Below are 22,648 nucleotides of genomic sequence, written 5' to 3' on the forward strand. Positions count from 1 at the left end.
GTGTGGCAGGATGAAACCACCTGTACAGTGTGCTTTGTGGTTCACAGCCGGAGTCAAATGGGAGTTGAATTTTGTCAAATGCCTTGTAGGCACCTATGGACACGATCGTGTGATTTTCGTCCTTGCTCCGTTAATATGATAGATTTCCTAATATTAAACCACCCTTGCAATTCTGGAATAAATCCCACTGGGTTGTGAAATATCATATTTAATGCATTTTTGGATTCAATTTCCTTATATTTTTATTTTAAAATTTTGCCTTGGGACTTCCCTGGTGGGCCAGTGGTTAAGAATCCGCTTGCAATGCAGGGGACGCGAGTTCAATCCCTGGTTGGGGAACTAAGATCCCACATGCCGTGGGGGAACTAAGCCCACGTGCCACAACTACTGAGCCCACGAGCCACAACTACAGAGCCCATGCAGGAAGCTCCGGGGGAAGGGTGCCTCATTCCCCTTTTGGAAGATACATCCCTGGGTTGAGGGTAGGGTGGGTGTCTACACACCTCTGCTCCACATACGCAGCAGGAAGCTTCCCAGAGACATTTCTCTTCTATTTGAAAATGTTCTACGAATATTTGGTAAATTTTCTATTTGGTAGCATTTCTACAGCCCTTTGGAGAAACACAGGCCTGGAGGAGGACTCCAAGAACAAAAAGAACCTGTGTGCCCCATTTCAAGATGTGCTGGGTGGAACAGATCCATTGTAAATGTTTGGCCCTAAAATGTTTTCATTAAAAAAATGTAGATGATCTATTACATATGGTGCGCTCTGTGTGATGACAGAACTTCCCGTGCTCTGCTGAAGACCCCTCTCCGAAAGTGAAAGTCCGATCCTGTCATTGCTTCCCCAGTCACAAAAGCTGTAAGGCTGACTTTCACGGAGGACTTTCGGTGGTGACAAAGGCACACACAGTAGCTTGTAAACCGAGCAGTCCGTTATGCGCTGAGCGCTATCCCCAAACTGCTTCCTCTACCAGGAAAGTCCACATCCAGCCACAGTGTGTGGGAGCAGTAGCATCTTCCAGGCAAGACCAGACAGCCCGGCGGAGGGTGGTGACTGTGGACCCTTATCACTGACCCCGAGGCATAGACTTGCAAAGAATTAACATCCCCCCTACCCCACCTTGCCCGACTCTGGCCCCATCGCCCCTTTCGATAATCAATGAGCAAAAAAGGCAAAGCAGCTCTTGAATTAAGACGGGAGTGCTGTCTGTTCACTCCACATCTGCTTCACCTTCTTTAGAAAGGTGGGGGGAAGTGTCAGAAAACTTGCTTTTGCGGGGAAAGAGTCAAAATATAGTAAAACAGTGTCTCTGGCGCCAAGAGCTCTCAGTCCGTTCAGGGGACAGACATGCAAATAAAGACTGAGTTACAAGCCGCTCAGAGGGATAGATTCTAACCATGGTAGTCTGAAGCATTATAGGAAACGTACTGCTTTGAGAAAAAGAAAAATGCCCAATTCCTCGGTCTTGTTTCAACAAGCATGGGATGTCCACACACTCCGAAATTCTCTCTCTCTCTCTCTCTCTCTCTCCCCCTTTCTTTCTCTGTTTTTAACAAATTGCTATTTTAGGCCAGGTAATGTTTCCTTTTCCTCCATCTCAGCTCAGGGTGAATTTTCTCATACAGACAGCTTCAGTTGAACTTTATTAGATTAAATTATATTTGCTAACAGTCAACTTGTGACATTTATTTTCTAGACATGTGCACCAATTTTTGACTTCCTTTAGCGTAAAGCTAATAAGATCCTATATTCAATAACTTAAATCAGATTTACCTCCCAGGGAAAAATCAACAGCTGTGCCACTGGAAAACTCTCTCCTCAGTTCAATGCTAAGTTACCTCTAGAAATGCCAAGCGCTTTCAGACCTGGAAGTAGTTGCAAGAAAAGGTGGACACCTGTTCACGTGAGCTGAGCTCCTTCTGTGAAGGTCTAAGAGTTAAACTCGGAGCAGCTCTCAGTTTGGGGGTTCTTATTTGCATATTAATGCCCTTAGTAGTTTTACCTCCATCTCTTTTATTTTACAATAAGTGATTTAGTTACAACACAGGATTCTGAGAGCAGGAGCCACTCCCCACCTCCACAAGGCTTGTGGGGTCCTAGTTCCCCGACCAGGGGAGTCCTAACCACTGGACCACCAGGGAATTCCCAGTAGGAGCTTTGAGTGCATCTTGTATTTTGCTGACTTACCCCTGAAACATACAGCTGCTCTGAGCCTATGGGACCTGGTCCAGCACAATGCAAATAGAGACGCGAAATGAGAAACGAGAACGGAAGGATAATGCTATCATGCCTGCCTACTTTGTCTGGGGGTGGGGCTGGGGGAGGCGAGAGTAAGCAAGCAGGGAGGAGGGGACAGAGGAGGCCTGTGGGCATTTATTGCGCTGTAGTCACCCGCTCGTAGGCGGGGTTTGTCTTGTTTCAAAACTATGCGACAGGGACTTCCCTGGCGGCGCCGTGGAGAAGACTCCATGCTCCCAATTCAGGCGGCCCAGGCTCGATCCCCGGTCGGGGAACTAGATCCCACCTGTATGCCGCAACTAAGAGTTCACATGCCACAACCGAGGAGCCTGAGTGCCGCAACTAAGGAGCTCACCTGCTGCAACCAAGACCCGGCGCGACCAAATAAATAAATATTAAACAACAACAACAACATGATGTGACAGGTGAAGGGGCAGAATGAAGGCGCAGGTACCACCCTCACCTTCATTAGCCCTGTGCTGAGGCCACCTGGGCACCTGCAGTACGACGGCCTCTCTCAACGAGCCAAGGAAAAGCAACAGAACGCGTTGGGTACCTTGGGCGGATGTACCAAGCGCACTGGGGTGGGGTCAGGGGAACGGCAGGGACACAGCTGTGGTCACGGGGCTGCTGAGCAGGGCTGCCACCCAACACAGACGGTTGTAGGATCAGGGATTTAGGCGACAAAACTGCAAACGGAGCTGCTGGTACTTCCCATTCTGCATTTCATGACGATGCTGGAACCCTGTCCCGTGGCTGCAACAGCAAGACAGCTGTAGCTGTTTTCTTGGTCTGAATGCAGCGAGTTCAATCTATTCACAGTAATGATAGCCTGGGACTTGGCCTGTGGGAATCTGCTCATCCAATAACCTCTGAATCCATGCTAGTGTGGCCCAGAATCCTACGGTAAAGTGTCCTACGACCCGCGTGTGCTGGGCCTGAGAGCAGGTTGGGGTCCCTTCTCCAGCAGGGACACAACCCTAGACTCTTTTTATCGCTCTGGGCAGTGGTTTCAGAGTCAAGCCAAGTGTCTACTTGCTTAAAGCACCTCATGGGTGGGCTCACATATCTTTTTTCCCCCTTTTCAGTGGTTGGTGAAACGAAGCAGTCTTAGGACCCGTATTCCCATCACTATCGGCCTCAGAGTAAGTTAAAATAATCGAAGGCTGCCACTTGCCCGCTCTGGAGAGAGCACTCCTGCTTGGGGCCCTTCACAGGGGCGGGTTCCGTGGACGTTCCCTCCCCGATGTTCCCTAGCACGTGGTTTAGCACCTACACTAGGTATATATGGAAACTTACCGTATAGTTCGTGGCAGATTCTGGGGCAAGCAGGTGGGCTTTTAGATGCTTCACCTTGGGCGAAAGAAACTTCTGGGCTTTGGCTTCCTTATTGGTGCAATGACAACACTAGTTTCTTCCCGATTTGGCTGTCGAGAGGTTGTAAACGAGAAAACACATGTAAAGCACTTAGCACGTTGGTAGCTGGGAAACAGCTCCGTACTCTGACATCCAGTATCGAACTTTTCTTGGGAACAGTGACATCTCTCCTGGCCCTCTCTCTGGGGCCAGTGGACTTGGAGGAACAGAGTGACGACCCCTGGGATCTTGGGACGAAGGGTGGGCGATGGACGCAGTTTCCTGAGGCTTCATGGAGAACGGCTCAAGGCCGCCTGCCCTCAGCTCGTGGCGGCTGATTTCAAGCCTGACGGCACAGGCTTCGCAGAGCCGTTGCCAAGGAACAACGTAATCCTGTGACAGAAACACTGCCCGGGGTTTCGGTTTGCCGGTGGAAAGGGTTTTGGGTGGTGACAAGTTTTATTACAGGCATTCCTGGTCTCCCTGAAACAACCGTGTGAGAAGACAAGTTATGGAGGACAAAACCGCAGACCCAGCCTGGCAACAGACAACATGCACTGTGTTTCCTTGCTATTGATCCACAGATGTATGGGATTAAAAAACAACAGTCCCACCAAAAAGCCCAGGCCTGCATACTTAGGCTGGTCCACAGCCTGCCATTTGGCAAGATGACTTTTGCTGGTAGGTTGATTTCTTGGGAAGTCCTGGGAGTGGCCCTTGGCTCTAGCCTCACTAGCGAGGCGACCATGGATGGGCGAGGCCACCCGTCTGACGTCACCACCACCTTCCTCAGGGAGTGGATGCGAAGTGAATCAACCCACATTAGCACAGAGTCGCCCAGGGACTGCCTGCCCCCCTTCCTTATAGACAGACGGCCGTGAAGGGGCAGCTCCAGTACTGCCCTTCTGAGGAGCCGCTATGTCAGAACAGACAGAGCTCAGGGGTTATGACGAGGAGAGGACTGTGCGTTTTACGTGAGTATTCAATAAAGGGCTGTAGTGTGATGATAGTAATGCAGTGATTTCTGTACTCAAAAGCCAGTGGCCCTTTGGTTAACAATTTCCGGTGATTATGTGAAGCAACAGAGTAACCGTCACGGCCACAGAAAGCATTGAAATCCCATTGAGTCAAGAATTCCTAGTGATACGGAAATAGTGATTCTTAAGAAGAGCTACTGTGATCACGTGGCTTAATGTTTTCTGCAATTCAAGTGTGGCTGTCACGCATGCGTGTGAACTATATGCACTGACGAGAGCGGGAGCTCCTCAAATAAAATCACAGGATCTTATTGCAAACTTTGTATCATCCAAGGACAGAAGCTTTCCACAGAGACGTTTACAATTATAATGAAAAAAATAAAATTACACCTGAAACTAATATAATATCATGTCAACTCTACTTCGCTAAAAATAAAATAATAATGAAAGTCAAAAAGCAAACCGATGCAAACTTGATTTTACAAAATTTGACAATCGGAAGAGTAAGGTACAATCAAGACGTATAGTCGGTTACAAGCCACGTTAGAACAATGCTGTTTTGAGGACAGCAGAAATGTTAGTCAGTGCAGGGGCCCTAAGTAACCTGGAGATTGTGGGGAGATGAGGACAGGCTGCAGAGGGTTCTGGGAGAAGAACCTGTGTAGGCTGCTCTCCAGGGGCACTCGTCTCTGACAGGAGCCAAGCCTCCCCTCGAGGTGAGGGCACTCTGAGTGGGTCTCGCCGATGTGTGAAGGGCTGGGGGAGACATGGACGGTCCTCACCCTCCACAACGGAATCAGGTCTGGGAACCCAGGGTCCCGGCCCCGGCCCCGGCCCCAGCTCCATCCCTGTGGCTGTGCGTGTATGGGGCGCTCCAGCACCGTGGCGGGCGAGGAGCAGTGGGCACAGGGAGACCAGGGCAGGGAGCGTCCTTGTCACTTCACTCTTCCTCAGAGTGAGCATGATGCGTTTCCTCCAACTAGGGGAAGAGTCTTCTACAGACCAAATGCAGCTGAACAAGACGTCTAGGCCACTTCTGGCTGCACAATCTGAGAGATGTACTCGAGCTGCTGAGACGTCAGCATTTGCAGAGATGATGACTCGGAGAATTTAAAAGCAAAGATGTCCTAGAAAACCAGTCAGGATGACAGGTGAGCCAACGTGGTTGTCACCGAGCCAACAGCGTTTGCATCTGTCAGCCTCGGTACCGACCTCAGCACGACAAGAGCTGCAGGCTCTTGTGAGCCCACAGGGAGAACCATCGGTTACCAGGATCTGCATTTGTTTTCAGGAAAAGCCCAGAAACTACACAAGAATTTGTCCAGTTTCAAGGTTAGTCTAGTTTGGCCACCCAACTTCCATCACAGGTACAGCCTTTACACCTGGAAGACAAGACCAGCCAGGTCTCAACCAGGGGGTGAACTTCACCTTTGAAGCTGGGAGACACGAGGCTACAGTTAGACCCCCTGCCAGTCTCTGAAACAAGATTGAGAATTGGGCCTCTGACAGTTCCACAGGGAGGGCCCAGGAAGAATGCGGGTAAGGAAGTGACGGGCGGCCTCTAGTGGCCACTGACAGCCAAGTTTCACAGCAGATCCCTGGGACAAAAGGTACTTTCAACCTCCTGCAATACAGCAATCAGGAAGCAAAAAATGTTTGTAACTATATCTTCAGTAGTTTGCCAAAGAAAAACCTCAGATTAGTAGATAGTCGTCCTGAAATAAAAATAGTTTAGGCGGATTCTTTTGAGAATGTATTTATTAAGTTCTAAAACCTTGAATAACTTTTATTTTAAACATTCAAACTGAAAAACAACTAGGAAAACCAGAAATTTCAACAACTTTCAAAGAGAGCTGTGGGTGTCCTTTTTAGTTATTATTATTATTATTTTGCCAAAAGAAAGGTGAGCTAATATTTTAGAAAGCTTCATCAACTGGTGAACTTCATCTTGGTCTCCACTTTATGTCTTTTACTCCATGAAAATGTCTTTTCAAAGCAGTGTTATCTGCCCACGGAGAATTTAAACAGGAATCGTCGTCATTTTCTTCCAGTTTCTGGACACAAACGTATTTTGCTCAGGAAGGCATTTCAGGAAAGTGTTCTGCAGAACCCACGACCAACCTCCTTGCTCCCCACGTCCCCAGAAGCAGGACACCTCCAGAGCCTAAGGCAGGCGGACACCGGCCAGGGGCCCCGCAGCCCTGGCGAGGCTGGAGCTCAGGACGTGCCCTCACCACATCCTGCAGAGCCCCCCGAGCTACCCCCGTGCCCAGAGTAAGGCCTGGGGGTGGGGGGCGAACGCCCCAGGCACCAGCTAGCTGAGGATCCATCAGTCACACGGTACCTTGAGCTCCTCTTGTCTTCTGTGATAGAAAAGCATCAGCTGCTTCTGCTCCTCACTGCTAATGATGGGTTCTCGCGCTGGAGCTCCTTGCCCCCTCTGAAAAGACGGGGGGACAGCAAATTGCGGACTGAGGCGTTCTTATAAGGAAGTTACAGCTCACGCCTTACAACTGCCTTTGCCGACTGCTAAAGATAAACAGGCCATGCATCTCTGGTCATCCACAGCGGATCACGAGGGGAGTCTCGCTCTGGCCCTGGGCCGTCACAGTGGAGGCTGGAGGGTGCCGTGTTGGTCACAGCCATTCCCAAGTCAGCCACTGCAGGTCCAGTGAGGGAGGGGTAGAGACAATCGTGGGGGACCCTGCTGCCCCCAAACTATAGAGATGATTTAGGAGAGAGCACACAGCAAAGCAGCCTGCAGGTATACGGCTCCACACGAAGTCCTTGCAGGTCTCCAGCCCTCCACCTCTTTCACAGACTGTCAGCACTTAGAAAAACTTGAGATCAGTGCTCTGGGCTGTATTTTTCATTTCAAGAAACATTTTTAGTTACTTGTAAGCCCTTTTTTTTTTTTTTTTGTAAGCCTCATTTTTAAAGTTGAAATGAACGCAGCATACTCTCCTTTCCCCCCAATTAAAACAAACTCCAGATACCGTCCACCGATCCATATTTCCTTCATGTTTTTGTTGCCCCATAAAGAGGACAGTTTGACTTTAAGCCTGGACCGGCAGGATTAAAGTGTCTGCACAAGAGTTTAAATCTTTCAGATTTAATATGAAGTTTTATCAGTTTGCAAGTAAGCGAAAAATAGTGACATGTTAAAGTACTTACCCGCTGAATCTTGACGATAATTTTGGTTTTTTCATTCTTCCCCACGTAGTCCGAAAGCTTCTTTGTTCGTCTTAGCTCCTTCGCTGCCCACCACAATTGTGCCTCTGATTCTGAGATGACACTGAGTGCTGCCTGGGTTCACGGTAAGAACCAGCTTTAAGGTAGTCAGGACACGGCCAAGGGTGTGGCCCGGCCCTGTGGGCAGGGAGCCTGGCCAATGCCCCTCCCAGCATCGGAAGTGGGACAGGCTTCCAGCACCCTGCCCTCCCCTGCCGTCCCCCACGGGCAGCACTAATGCCCCCGACTCAAAGCCCTCACTGATTTCAGCACCTTTCCTGTTAGTTTCAACTCATGCCCTGACTCAGGTCACTTCTGGAAGGTGGCGGGTATCCTATCTCATTTGCACCCTCATCCATGATACAAGGTCTGTCTTAGATGGATTTTTAGATTACTGCCAGGGAAGAAGACGGGGATCCTGCTGGGTGTTTAAATACAAAAGCCTCTGACTTACGATGGTTCGATTTATGACTTTTTGACCGTATGATGGTGTGAAAGTGATAGGCATTCAGTAGAAGCCATGCTTTAAATTTTGAATTTTGATTTCTTCTCGGCCTGGTGATGTAGAGTACGAGACTTTCTCGTGATGCTGGGCAACGGCAGTAACTTGTGATCGCCAGAGTCATCAACCGATACAACTGTCCGTACCGGACAACAGTTCTGTTCTTCACTTTTAGTACAGTATTCAATAAATCACACTATTATAAAACGGGCTTTGTGTTAGATGACTTTGCCCAACGGCTGGCTAATGTAAGTGTTCTGAGCACGTTTCAGGTGGGCTAGGCTAAGCTATGATATTTGGTAGGTTAAATGTATTCAGTGCATTTTCAACTTATAATATTTTCAACTTACGCTGGGTTTGTTGGGGCATAATCCCATCATAAATTGAGGAAGAGCTGTATAGGTATAATGGGGCTGTTCGTTTGCTTCTGCATATCCTGCCTATTTAAGATGGCTCAGAGAAAAAGATACTGTCCCACAGGATAAGGAATGAAAAAATGAGAAAAACAAAGGAAAGTGGAACATAAAGCTAAGAAAATAATAAGGAGCAAGAGGTAAGGCTAGGGGCTTCCCTGGTGGCGCAGTGGTTAAGAATCCGCCTGCCAATGCGGGGGACACGGGTTCGAGCCCTGGTCCGGGAAGCTCCCATGTGCCGCGGAGCAACTAAGCCTGTGCGCCAGAACTACTGAGCCTGCGCTCTACAGCCCGCGAGCCACAACTACTGAAGCCCACGTGCCTAGAGCCCATGCTCCGCAGCAAGAGAAGCCACCGCAATGAGAAGCCCGTGCACCGCGACAAAGGGTAGCCCCTGCTCGCCACAACTAGAGAAAGCCCTTGGTTGCTTGGTGCAGCAACCAAGACCCAACGCAGCCAAGAATGAATGAATGAATGAACGAATAAATAAATAAATAAATGTATTGGGGGGGAAAAAAGAGATAAGGCTAGAACACAAAATTCCATGCACAGGGACCGATACGTTTGGGTAGAAATAGGCACGAATTAGGGTTTTGGCTTCCCAGTGGTCAAAGAAAATGGGACTGTTTTCAGTTACTCCCTTGTCTCTTGCCACCCCTGTGTGTGGGGGCCAAGGCCTCAGCCAGGAGCACATCCTCGGGGTCCTCCCCTGAATTCACAACTCTGCTCTGAAGCCTAGTCTAGCAAAATGGAAAGCTGTGTATGAAGCAACAAACTACATTAGCAGAGAAAGGTCAAATCGGAGGGGCTGCTGCTCTTTGGGGGCTGGGGGAGGGAAGGGACTCACCTGGAAGAAACACCAAGAGCCACATACCTGACTCCCCGACAGATCTTCTTTATTTTCAAATTCCATCCGGATAGGATCGTATGGCGGCAACCCCATGGGATAAACAATCATCACTGCACCTCGAAGCTGGTCCAAGGCGTCTTTCACCATCTCCATGGTAACGCAGACGTTGGCTTCCACGTGTTTCTGAAAATGATTACAGGCATCGTTATCTATGATGCAGCTCATCAATTCAACAAATCTCAATCAAGTTCTTGTACAAGACCCGTGCCAGATACTGCCAGAGCGACAGAAAGAATCAGACGGCGCTCACTACCAAAGTGACTACGGTCTATTTCTGGGGCTGAGCCATGGCCACCACGACCTAGGTTATAAGGCAGGATACGAGCGGCACCAAGAGGGGTGAAGTGCAGAGGACACTCTGAGGGGAGGAACCCCAGTCCAGCGGTACAGATGCGAGAGGGCATCAGGAAACAGGGCAGAGGGGACGGCATCTCAGGGAACAGAGTGCTTCAGGACAAGCAACGGCAAAGAAAAGCAGGTAACAGCTAGCAGCCCACGCAGCTCGGGGAAGGGAAGGCACTGCTGGCCGGCCAGGCTGGAGCCTGTTTTGGGATGGCCGTGAACGCCAGGCTGAGGAGTTAGCATTGACAGTGAGGTGATGGGCAGCGAGTGGCTTCTCTGGGAAGAAGTGGTGACGCTGTGAGACTCATCTTGCAGTGGTTGTAGAATGGACCCAGGCGGGGGCAGACCACGTAGCAGGCTCTGAAGAATGCAGAGAAAGGTGTGATGTAATCGAGAGTGTATCTGGTCTTTGCCCCCTGTTCCTGGCGCAGAGCTTCAAAAACCCTTGGCATTTCCCGAGTGATAGGGTTGTCAGTATTCCTAACCAGCCCCCTCTGACCAGACCTGGGTTCATGCTGACGAGGTGATCCATGTGAACCCCTGGATAGTTTGGGGAGCGGTGGCCCCCCCAGGAAGCCCAAGCTGGGACTAGCAGGTTGGAGCTTTCAGACACCCTCCCCGCACCCCCATCATCACCACCTCTGGAGAAGGGGATTGGAGAGGAGCTCAGTCTTGTGGCCACTGATTTAACCAATCAGGTCCACACAATGAAACCCTGATAAAAATTCTGGACGCTGAAGCTCAGTGGAGCTCCTGGATGGAGAGCACACTGAAGGTGTGCAGCCGGGGTCCACGAGGAGGAGCGGCCACGGAGGTTCTGCACCCCCTGCCCCTGGCTCTAACTGTGCTCTCTGGGTCTCTCCCATCCGGGAGTTGTATGCTTTGTAACAAAACTTTATAACAAAATAGGAACTACAGCACTTGCAGCGTGTTCGGTGCGTCATTCCAGCAAATCACTGAACCTGAAGTGGGGTGGTGGGAACCTCCAAACCTGCGGCCAAACCAGACAGAGTGCAGGTCACCTGGTGCCGGAAGTCGGGCGAGTCTGGCTGAGGAACTCACCCTTTAGCTTGCGGGGTCCGTGCCAGCTCTGGGTAGTTAGTGTCAGAGCTGAGTTACAGGCCCCCCAGCTGGTGTCTGAACACAAAGGCTATCAGGGGAGCTTCCCTGGCGGCGCAGTGGTTGGGAGTCCGCCTGCTGATGCGGGGGATGCGGGTTCGTGCCCCGGTCCAGGAGGATCCCACATGCTACGCAGCAGCTGGGCCCGTGAGCCGTGGCCGCTGAGCCTGCGCATCTGGAGCCTGTGCTCCGCAACGGGAGAGGCCACAGCAGTGAGAGGCCCGCGTACCGGGGAAAAAAAAAAAAAAAAAAAAAGGCTATCGGGGAGCCTTAAATAAAGTGGTGACCGTGGAAATGAAACGAGGGGTTGGATTTAAGATGCATCTTAAATCCATGGGAGTGGACGGTACAGGACCAGACCTAAGGCATACGAGTGACAGAGAGGAAGTGACGAAGGTGACACTGAGCCTGGATAACCGAGACAGCAGTGGCTCTTAGTAGAAATAGAAAGTCTGCAGGAAGTGCTTCCTCTTGGGTAAAGAACACAGGGCAGAGGAATCAATGAGTTCAGGTCTAGAAAACTTGAGTTTGAAGTGCTGGTTGGACTTTCAGGTAGAACCTTCTAGAAACCAGCTGGAAACTCAGGTTGCAAGTAAAGGAAGATGCTGGGGTAGAGGACAGAGACTTGAGAGTTATTGTGGAGAGTGGAATCTGTATTTGGCAGAGAAGATAAAATGCCGAGGAAGAAAGAGCAGAAAGAAAAGAGAAGAGATTCAGGATAAAGTACTTTGAGAAACACCAAATTTAAGAGGCAAGAGCCAGAGAAAACAGCACCCAGGAAGCCGCGAGGGAACCGGGATAGAGGAGGCTCATGTACGTGGTCGAAAGACAGAGAGGGGTCCAGGAGTCAGACGGGAAAAGCCCCTGGATTTGCAGGAGGGGGGTCACTGTTGGTCCTGAGGCGGCCATTTCTGTGGTGGAAGAAAACAGAGGCCAGGTTCTGAGAAACCCGGGAGCATCTGGTCCGAGGATCTGGGGGCCTCTCCTTCGGGAAAGCTGCTGGGGGTGGGAAGATGGGGGAGGCGAGTGTTGGGGGGGCAGGTGGAAGGTTAAGCTGCAGAGGATTGATTTCAGGCTAAGGTAGGAGGCCCGAGTGTGCTTACAGAGCAGATGCTGCCATAGGACAGGAGAGCCTAAAGGCATTATTCCTCCTGGGTTTCTAGAAGGGGGGATGCAGACCAGCTGGAGTGGGGGCAGCAGCGGAAGTGGGAGAGCCCAGGGGCAGGAGACACTGGTCAGTTTCGAGGGAAGAACGAGAGAGATGCAGGAAGAGACGGTTTGCAGGGGGGACAGAAAACCGAGGGCTTACGCCAGACGGCCTCGACCTCACTACCAAAGCAGGAGGCAGATCTGCCACCACGGAGAAGGTGAGAGGGCAGGAGCCCAAGGAGAGGAAAGGTCTGAGACAGGCTGGGGGGAGGGCCAGCGGGCCCGCAGTCCCCATGAGGTCAGAGCTTGCTCAGCAAAGGAGGTCAGGCCAGGAGCACGGGCCACGCAGAGACCCGGAGCCCGGAAGAGGCCACCTGGGGCCCCGCTGGGCTGGGAGGCAAGGCAGGGGAGAGGGGTTATCGGGAACCCTCGGCACGCTGACAAGGGGCTGGGGGGCAAGGGCGGGGGCAGGGAAGGGTGGAGGATCCTGCACTACGAGGGCGACATCAGGGCCCACATCTGAGACGGAACCGCTCTGAGTAACTGTGAGTTATAACCTGACCGAGCTGTAGGCAAGTGACACGGAAGGGAGGTGAAAATCCTTGCTTCCGAGGAAATGCAGGAGTCCCGTGACCTGGTGCAACACGGATCATCAGCGTGGATGCCCAAGTCCCGGGGGGACCGGGGACCAGGCAGCACCCGTGGCCTGAAGCTGATGCACCCCAGGGAAGACAGAATGCCCTGGAGGCCCAGATTTAAACTCTCTAAACCTACGTTCTCATCTGTAGGACGGAGGTAATATTCCTGCCTTACCTACTCCCAGTGCGGCTTGTGAAATTGTTTCCAAGTCATACATCCTCATAAATCAGGCCTTCCCAGGAGGGGCACATGCCGTATTGACGGTGTGACGATCTCCCGGATCCGGGGTCACCGGAGGGAAGCTGTCCCACTCGGAGGGCTCCACCCCCCACTACCAATATATGCAGAAAGGGGGCGCCACGGGGTCATTTTCTACAAAAACTCCACCAATGTCAAGGGCGGTGATTCCCCACCAGATGCCATGGTTGGGTAACAGAGAAACTCACGGTGCGGCCTCAGGACGACAGAGATTCCCCGCTGTCCTGGTCTCCCACTCACAGCAGAGGGTGGGTCCCAGGAAGAGAGGCGGCATGGACACCATCGTCCCACCCCAAGGAGCCCCAGTTTCGATATTCCACCATCTTCTACTCTCCCCCTGAGGAACCTGAGCAATGGAGGTGGAGTCCCAGGCCCAGGGCCAAGGGACTGGTCACAGTGGGGCTGCTGGGACCTGAACTCTTCCTTCCTGCTCGCCCAGTGCGTTCTGACCCACAGGGCTAAGTGCCCCCCGCAGGGCAGGGTCTAGGGAGGCGAGAGCGACGCCGGCTGCATTTGGGAAGCAGCGTGGAAGCCCCGGGTGAGAAGTGAGGCCTGGCCACCCAGGAGCTCTGCAACTTTGGGAAAATCGCTGCAGCAAAGCGACTGGAGCCCCTGGGAAACCTCTCTCTCTCAACTATGACATGACTATGTAAAAAGACACACAGGCAAAGGGAAGAAGTGATACAAATGAATAGGAAGGATACCCACAGAAGCAAGAGTGGGGAGTGAAGGGGGCGGAGCAGGGTCCAGGCCACTGTTCTCCTAACGTGCTCTGAGATGTGCCCATTTGACTAGATGTTACTAGCTATTACCCTTTTAAAAAAAGGTTCTGCAGTCAAATGTATTTTGCAAACATTGGATCGAACCGAAGCCTTCCTTGTCGGCTTTCCCAGAGTCTTTCCTATATTAACAGGCAGAAGGGCAGCCTTTCCTGAAGCACTTAAAGGATTAGTTAAGAGCTTGAAGAATTTGGGAAATGTTGGTTTAGAAATAACAGTTATGCCCAGTGCATTGAGAGGAACAGAAGAAAAAGCAGTTATCAAGTGAGAAGGCCTGCAGTGGCGGGTGGGAGCAACTAGTCCCAGCGACACATAAACAAAAGCGACTGATAAAAACATTCAATTCTTGAAAAATCCTTAAATTATTCTCCTCCAGACTCACAGTATAGGCATGTCAATGGTATATTTCTCCTTCAATGAAACACTTTTTGTGTAAATACTTAAGACAATTACAAAAAGCTAATTCGTAATAAACACATGCTGTGCCAGTCAGGTATCTGTAGATCCAGCATGTGGTTACAACGTTCGCATCTCCCCATTCCACTTTCATTAGTTCTTAAGGGTTACAAACTACAACACATAAAACGGACAAGCAGTACGGGTTTACTGTGTAGCACAGGAACTTATAGTTAATATCTTGTAATAACCTAAAATAGAATATAATCAGGAAAAACCACAACTGAATCACCATGCGGTGCACCTGACACTGACACAATATTGTAAATCAACTATACTTCAACTAAAAAAAAAAAAGTTAAGGAAACAAAATCATATATGCATCAATTCATACGTGAACCACATTTACACAAGCCGATACCCATTTCTGTCAGACCTGAAAGAACTGGGAGGATTGAGGACAATTATGAAAAGGAAAAGCTAGGGCCCACCCCGAACATGCTTGTTTCCCTTGCCTCTGGAAGGAGGAAGGAGGGAAGGAGGGAGGGGGAGAGAAAGAGAGGGAGAGAAAGAAAGAGAGAGAAAGGAAGAAAAGAAAGAAAGAAAGAAAAAGAAAGAAAGAAGGAAAGAGAAAAGGAAAGACAGAGAGGGAGAGGGAGGGAAGGAGGGAGGGAGGAAAGGAAAGGAAAGAAAGGCTTCATTTAAAAAGCTAACCTTCGATATTATTGCTTTGGCTTCTTCTATAGTCTTCTTTAAAACTTGCTTCATCTTTTCATTTGGAGCTATGAAAATAAAAAAGGGAAGGGAGAGAGAGACAGCCATCTTTAAAACTCTTCTTAAACATCTTAATCCCTTCTGTCTGCGTCAGGGAGGAAGTGAGAAAGTATAAGAATGGAATTCAGATGAGGGATACAGGAGAGCTGGCTGTAAGAAATTAGGTAAAAATCTTTCAAACTTCATATGCTGAATAAATAACATAGCCATTGAAAATACTAGAAATACAAAACTGTATTAAAATAAAAGTGATTAAGACAATCTTGGTTAAAGATGAATAATGAACTGGTAAAAATAAACTGTTAACTCTTCTTACGAGTACCATTAGTTTTTTCATTCATGCAATTCCTCCTAAAAAGCAAAAGATCTCTCCAAATTGAGAATGGGTTTAGGTATGAAAAGATGTGGAAGACAACCAACTATTTTCTAGGTTAACGTTCAAAAGAAACAATACTAGAAATTCCTATTATCTTCAATACTAAAAAAAAAAATTTCTGAGCATGCAAAGGCCTTATAGGGACACTTTATTTCTTTCGCTCCTAATAGTGTTTTAAGGGCATAGTAGATACTTAGGTGTTTGTTGACTGATCAATTATAGTCTTTTATTTTATTTTTTTTTTAAAGAATCCATGATAAACTTTCTTCATTTATTTATTTGGCTGCATTGGGTCTTCGTTGCTGCGCGCGGGCTTTCTCTAGTTGCAGCGAGTTTGGCCTACTCTTCATTGTGGTGCGTGGGCTTCTCATTGCAGTGGCTTCTCTTGTTGCAGAGCACGGGCTCTAGGCACACGGGCTTCAGTAGTTGTGGCACATGGGCTCAGTAGTTGTGGCTCGCGGGCTGTAGAGCACAGGTTCAGTAGTTGCGGTGAACGGGTTTAGTTGCTCCGCAGCATGTGGGATCTTCCCGGACCAGGACTTGAACCCGTGTCCCCTGCATTGGTAGGCGGATTCGTAACCACTGCGTCACCAGGGAAGTCCCAATTATAGTCTTTTTTGTTGATGTTTTTGTGTTTTTTGCCGTACGCGGGCCTCTCACTGTTGTGGCCTCTCCCGTTGCGGAACACAGGCTCTGGACGTGCAGGCTCAGCAGCCATGGCTCACGAACCTAGCTGCTCTGCGGCATGTGGGATCTTCCCGGACCGGGGCACGAACCCATGTCCCCTGCATTGGCAGGTGGACTCTCAACCACTGCGCCACCAGGGAAGCCCCTATAGTCTTTTAAATGGAGTTTTTTATGCAGGTTAAAAGGGATAAGAAGCTATCAAAATGGGTTATCATCCCTTTTTCCTTCCAATTCCACACAAACAACCATATACTAAAACAAGAGGAATTTCTTCAGTGTGCTGGTGTGTCCTAAGCTGCTCTGTACAAGAGAGACATGTCCTCAATTCGAGCGGAGACTGTTGGGCTGACATTTATTTCCTCCTTCCACACAGAATCTCTAAATAAACCCTGATCTAAAAACTATAACAAAACACACCCTTCAATACATTATCAATGATTATCCCCTCAAACGATTAGGTCGAACCACATGAAAATGCCAATTTTCAATCACTTGTTGCCTACAAAAATGGTAATTTCTTTTTTTTTTTTTACATCTTTATTGTAGTATAATTGCTTTACAATGGTGTGTTAGTTTCTGCTTTATAACAAAGTGAATCAGGTATACATATACATATGTTCCCATATCTCTTCCCTCTTGCGTCTCCCTCCCTCCCACCCTCCCTATCCCACCCCTCCAGGCGGTCACCAAGCACAGAGCTGATCTCCCTGTGCTATGCGGCTGCTTCCCACTAGCTCCCACTAGCTATCTACCTTACATTTGGTAGTGTATATATGTCCATGCCTCTCTCTTGCTTTGTCACAGCTTCCCCTTCCCCCTCCCCATATCCTCAAGTCCATTCTCTAGTAGGTCTGTGTCTTTATTCCTGTCTTACCCCTAGGTTCTTCATGACATTTTTTTTTCTTAAATTCCATATATATGTGTTAGCATACGGTATTTGTCTTTCTCCTTCTGACTTACTTCACTCCGTATGACAGACTCTAGGTCCATCCACCTCATTGCAAATAGCTCAATTTCATTTCTTTTTATGGCTGAGTAATATTCCATTGTATATATGTGCCACATCTTCTTTATCCATTCATCCGATGATGGACACTTAGGTTGTTTCCATCTCTGGGCTATTGTAAATAGAGCTGCAATGAACATTTTGGTACATGACTCTTTTTGAACCATGGTTTTCCCAGGGTACATGCCCAGCAGTGGGATTGCTGGGTCATATGGTAGTTCTATTTGTAGTTTTTTAAGGAACCTCCATACTGTTCTCCATAGTGGCTGTATCAATTTACATTCCCACCAGCAGTGCAAGAGGGTTCCCTTTTCTCCACACCCTCTCCAGCATTTATTGTTTCTAGATTTTTTGATGATGGCCATTCTGACTAGTGTGAGATGATATCTCATTGTAGTTTTGATTTGCATTTCTCTAATGATTAATGATGTTGAGCATTCTTTCATGTGTTTGTTGGCAGTCTGTATATCTTCTTTGGAGACATGTCTATTTAGGTCTTCTGCCCATTTTTGGACTGGGTTGTTTGTTTTTTTGTTATTGAGCTGCATGAGCTGCTTGTAAACTTTGGAGATTAATCCTTTGTCAGTTGCTTCATTTGCAAACATTTTCTCCCATTCTGAGGGTTGTCTTTTGGTGTTGTTTATGGTTTCCTTTGCTGTGCAAAAGCTTTTAAGTTTCATTAGGTCCCATTTGTTTATTTTTGTTTTTATTTCCATTTCTCTAGAAGGTGGGTCAAAAAGGACCTTGCTGTGATTTATGTCATAGGGTGTTCTGCCTATGTTTTCCTCTAAGAGTTTGATAGTTTCTGGCCTTACATTTAGGTCTTTAATCCATTTTGAGCTTATTTTTGTGTATGGTGTTAGGGAGTGATCTAATCTCATACTTTTACATGTACCTGTCCAGTTTTCCGAGCACCACTTATTGAAGAGGCTGACCTTTCTCCACTGTACATTCCTGCCTCCTTTATCAAAGATAAGGTAACCATATGTGCGTGGGTTTATCTCTGGGCTTTCTATCCTGTTCCATTGATCTAACTTTCTACTCTACCCAGCAAGGATCTCATTATTTGATGGAGAAATTAAAACCTTTACCGACAAGCAAAAGCTGAGAGAGTTCAGCACCACCAAACCAGCTTTATAACAAATGCTAAAGGAACTTCTCTAGGCAAGAAACACAAGACAAGGAAAAGACCTACAATAACAAATCCAAAACAATTAAGAAAATGGGAATAGGAACATACATATCAATAATTACCTTAAATGTAAATGGACGAAATGCTCCCACCAAAAGACACAGATTGGCTGAATGGATACAAAAACAAGACCCATATATATGCTGTCTACAAGAGACCCACTTCAGACCTAGAGACACATACAGACTGAAAGTAAGGGGAAGGAAAAAGATATTCCATGCAAATAGAAACCAAAAGAAAGCTGGAGTAGCAATTCTCATATCAGACAAAATAGACTTTAAAATAAAGACTATTAGAAGAGACAAAGAAGGACACTACGTAATGATCAAGGGATCGATCCAAGAAGAAGTTATAACAATTGTAAATATTTATGCACCCAACATAGGAGCACCTCAATACATAAGGCAAATACTAACAGCCATAAAAGGGGAAATCAACAGTAACACATTCATAGTAGGGGACTTTAACACCCCACTTTCATCAATGGACAGATTATCCAAAATGAAAATAAATAAGGAAACACAAGCTTTAAATGATACATTAAACAAGATGGACTTAATTGATATTTATAGGACATTCCATCCAAAAACAACAGAATACACTTTCTTCTCAAGTGCTCATGGAACATTCTCCAGGATAGATCATATCTTGGGCCACAAATCAAGCCTTGGTAAATTTAAGAAAACTGAAATTGTATCAAGTATCTTTTCCGACCACAACGCTATGAGACTAGATATCAATTACAGGAAAAGATCTGTAAAAAATACAAACACATGGAGGCTAAACAATACACTATTTAATAACTTAATAACCAAGTGATCACTGAAGAAATCAAAGAGGAAATAAAAAAATACCTAGAAACAAATGACAATGGAGACACGATGACCCAAAATCTATGGGATGCAGCAAAAGCAGTTCTAAGAGGGAAGTTTATAGCAATACAATCCCACCTTAAGAAACAGGAAACATCTCAAATAAACAACCTAACCTTGCACCTAAAGCAATTAGAGAAAGAAGAACAAAAAATGGTAATTTCTTATGGTTCATCTATCACATTTAAAAGTTAGCTGCAACTTAGAGCAAGAAGACAGATGTCTTCTTTTCCACCTAATTCATTCTGGATTAGTGTTTTACAAGTAGTTATATGGTGCAGTATTTTATAAGTTTGTATTTATAAGTATTTTATAAGTTTGTATTTATAAGTATTTCATAATTTTTTAACTTAAAGAACTGCTTTCGTACTTATCGCTATACTCAGGCATGCAGAGAGAAGAAAAATGTGAATTACCTTGTCCATTCCTTCGTCCAATATCATCCTTTTTAAATACTGAACCCGCACTGGGGACACACTTTTCACCCCATTCATCCTTTAATTTCAAATCTTCAATTTGGTCATCAGTCAGTCCTTGCATATTGGGAGGGAGAAATACGCCATGTTCTGCTAATTCTTCCATTTCTTAAAAACAAGAGAAAGTTAGACAATATGTATGGTAGTCATCATCATAAAACCTTACACCTCATTGGAATGTAAGCTCCCTAGTGGTCGGGGGTCTTGCCCATTGGCTATTTTATTTAACAAACACTCTGATGCCACTTGCTATGTGCCAGATCTGTCCTTGACCTCTGACAAATGCTCACCAATTTGTCCTAGGGCAACAGATGCAGAGAGTCTGGGTGTTTACCCACCGTTCACAGGCTACAGGTTCTGTGCTCTAACCCACGGTGCTATGTTATACTTCCCGGCACTCAGGAAGCACAAATTCAAATTCATTGACAGTCTGAATACACATCCACATAGGGAGTTATGGTTTTCCAAGTGCGTTCACATAGCTTATCTCATTTAATTTAACCTTGAGAGGTAGGCCAGACCGTTATCAACATCCTCATCTTCCCTAATTTGCAGCTGTATCACCTGAGGCTTGCTCTGGTCACACTTCAACTACTGTATATAAAACTTTATATAAATACTTTATAAAGGATTTATGTACATCTGATCATTGGGGAGGATATAAGGCAGCTCATGCCCTTCCACAGTGGCAGAGACAAGATCTTGATTTTCTAGTATCATGTTCACTATTCAGATGCATGCTTTATATTTTTCCTGTTCCGTATATATTCACCCCAAAACGAATCCACATTTCAACCTTGCAAAACTGTCTTTCTTTCTTCTCTTTCCTTCTCTCTCTCTCTCCCTTCTTTCTTTCCATGAAGGAGGTAGGTGGAGCTAAGTCTTCCCATAGCACTGTGTGAAGACACTAGATGGCCTGTAATAATACAGTACTATGGAACAAATGGTGGAACTAAATGGGCTATTTATGCAATACATATTATCTCTCTCCCCACCAGACTGTAAGTATCTGGGGGTCAAGGAGCTGGTCTCATTCATCCCTGTCTTCAGTGGGCATAGCACTGGGACCTGCCTGAATCACGCCTGATAACAAGGACTGTAGACTAAATGAATGGGTTGGGTTTTTTTTTTGGTCACGTCGCATGGCATGTAGGATCTTAGTTCCCCCACCAGGGATCGAACCCGCGCCCCCTGCAGTGGAAGCGCAGAGTCTTAACCACTGGACCACCATGGAAGTCCCAAATGAATGGGTTTTAAGTTCACTAACATGCCTGAACAATCAGCACCACATTTCAATGGATAATTTCATAGAAGAAGAAGTTGAGGCCCTTTTCTCCCCAAATGCTTTCATTTTAAAATAACACTTAATCAAGCTTGTTTTGGAGTCAGTAAATTTTACTAAGAAACTATACATATGACCCATAAAGGTAGAAACCATGACGCTTAAGGAGTTCTCCATGGTACAAAAATCACGTGGTATAACTATAGACACAATCACACCCTAGAGCACACCTGGAGTAGCATCCTGTCAAGTACTGCGCTGCCTAATGTGGCAGTTACTAGCTGCACGTGGCTACTTGGATTTAAGTTGAAATGCAATGAAATAAAAAACGCAGTTTCTTCGTGGTGCTCAACGGCCCCCTGTGCTTAGTGGATACCTTACTGGACAGCACAACCTGGGAACATTTTCCATCGCGGTGGAAAGCTCCCTTGGACGGCACTGCTCCAGAGTGTCGAGAGGACAGTGACCAAAACACTGTAACAGGAGAATCAGGCTTTGCTTCCTGGAGAAGGGAACACCAAGAGAGGGAAGAACACCGAGGCTCTCTCACTGTTTCTCACCTCTGAAGGCCATCCCAAAGGTGGGGGGCTCACCACCGGAAACTGCTCTACCTCCAAAGTCTCAAAATAGGAAATTCACTTGTAAAAAACGGCCCAGTGGTCGTGCCACCTCTCACACTTGTTGAAATCCACTACACCGGCTCTTGGGCCCAAGCTTCCGGCTCCCTCCTGTGCCTCTTGCCTCCTCTGTACAGGGTTTATTTCGGTTTGCTCACAGCGCCCCAATCCCGGCTCCCAGACCCTGGGGTGCGCCCTCCCCGCCGGCTCCGGGAGCCTCTCCTCGCGGTCCACCAGCTCTTGAAGCATCTCTGGCGAACCCCGCTGTCCCATTTCAAGCCCGGCTGCCGCATATCTTTGCAAATCTTCACAAACTTGACCCTCGGCCCCAGCCTGCCCGAAAAAGCCTCGCTGGTCCCGCCCAACTTCGTCCCAGATGGCCCAGTTTCTTCTTCCCTTCCGGGGCCCTCGCGGTGCGGGCCCCCACCCCAACCCAGCCGGCAAACTCGCCGCGCCGCCGGGCCGCACCTGAGCAGACGCGCTGCACCTTGAGCCGCCCGTTGTAGACCCGGGCCACCTGCACCGTGAGCTCCTCCAGCTCCGTGCTCCCCGGCGCCTGCAGCAGGAACTGGCTCTCGTCGCCCCGCTTCACGTGCAGCAGAACCATGGTGGCTCCGGAGGTCCCGCCGAGGAGGCGAGAAGGCCCAGGATGAGCGGCGAACAGCGACGACCGACCGACTAACTGCCGCTGGGAGGCGGGAACCCGGGGCTCCGGGGCTCGCGTTGCTGGGGGAACTGCACTCGCTCCCGGAAGTGGCTGTTGCCAGGAGCAACAAAGAAACAGTCTGAGGGCCGCCGCTCAAGGTCACACCCCGAGGCTGGGGCGGAGACCTCGCCCTCCACTCCCGTGAGCAGGTGCTGGCGAGCAACGATCCACACAGTCCGGGAAGGCCTCCGGGGCCCGCCCGCACCCGGCGAGCCGGATTCGCCGAGCCCTGCTCCCGGAAGTGGGTGTCGTCAGGGCAACCCTCAAACAGACCAGCCGGCTGAGTGGAGCGCTGGCCGCCCAGTCGGCTCGCCTGGGGCCCAAGATTCCACCCAGGGAGGTGGGTG

At 48.2% G+C, this 22,648-nt stretch overlaps 1 protein-coding gene across 1 annotated transcript; it reads right to left on the reverse strand.

Annotated features, from left to right (window-relative positions):
* Positions 1-6,315: 6,315 nt before the first annotated feature.
* On the reverse strand, positions 6,316-22,550 carry CFAP298 (cilia and flagella associated protein 298). The gene is made up of 7 exons (XM_067739351.1): positions 22,064-22,550; positions 19,637-19,804; positions 15,028-15,095; positions 9,596-9,754; positions 7,750-7,881; positions 6,920-7,015; positions 6,316-6,629 (listed from the first exon to the last, which is right to left on the reverse strand). Exons 1-7 carry the CDS (start codon positions 22,200-22,202, stop codon positions 6,519-6,521), a joined length of 873 nt encoding a protein of 290 aa, XP_067595452.1. The 5' UTR covers positions 22,203-22,550; the 3' UTR covers positions 6,316-6,518.
* Positions 22,551-22,648: the final 98 nt, after the last annotated feature.

Source organism: Pseudorca crassidens, chromosome 5 (assembly GCF_039906515.1).
Source record: "Pseudorca crassidens isolate mPseCra1 chromosome 5, mPseCra1.hap1, whole genome shotgun sequence".
NCBI lineage: Eukaryota > Metazoa > Chordata > Mammalia > Artiodactyla > Delphinidae > Pseudorca > Pseudorca crassidens.

Excerpts from the sequence above, each read along its gene's own strand:
- CFAP298 (XM_067739351.1), bottom strand. The coding sequence starts at position 22,202 with ATGGTTCTGCTGCACGTGAAGCGGGGCGACGAGAGCCAGTTCCTGCTG. Across the intron at positions 19,805-22,063 it reads GGTGCAGCGCGTCTGCTCAG|AAATGGAAGAATTAGCAGAA; the intron begins GTGCGGCCCGGC and ends CTTGTTTTTAAG. Across the intron at positions 15,096-19,636 it reads TGGACGAAGGAATGGACAAG|CTCCAAATGAAAAGATGAAG; the intron begins GTAATTCACATT and ends TTATTTTCATAG.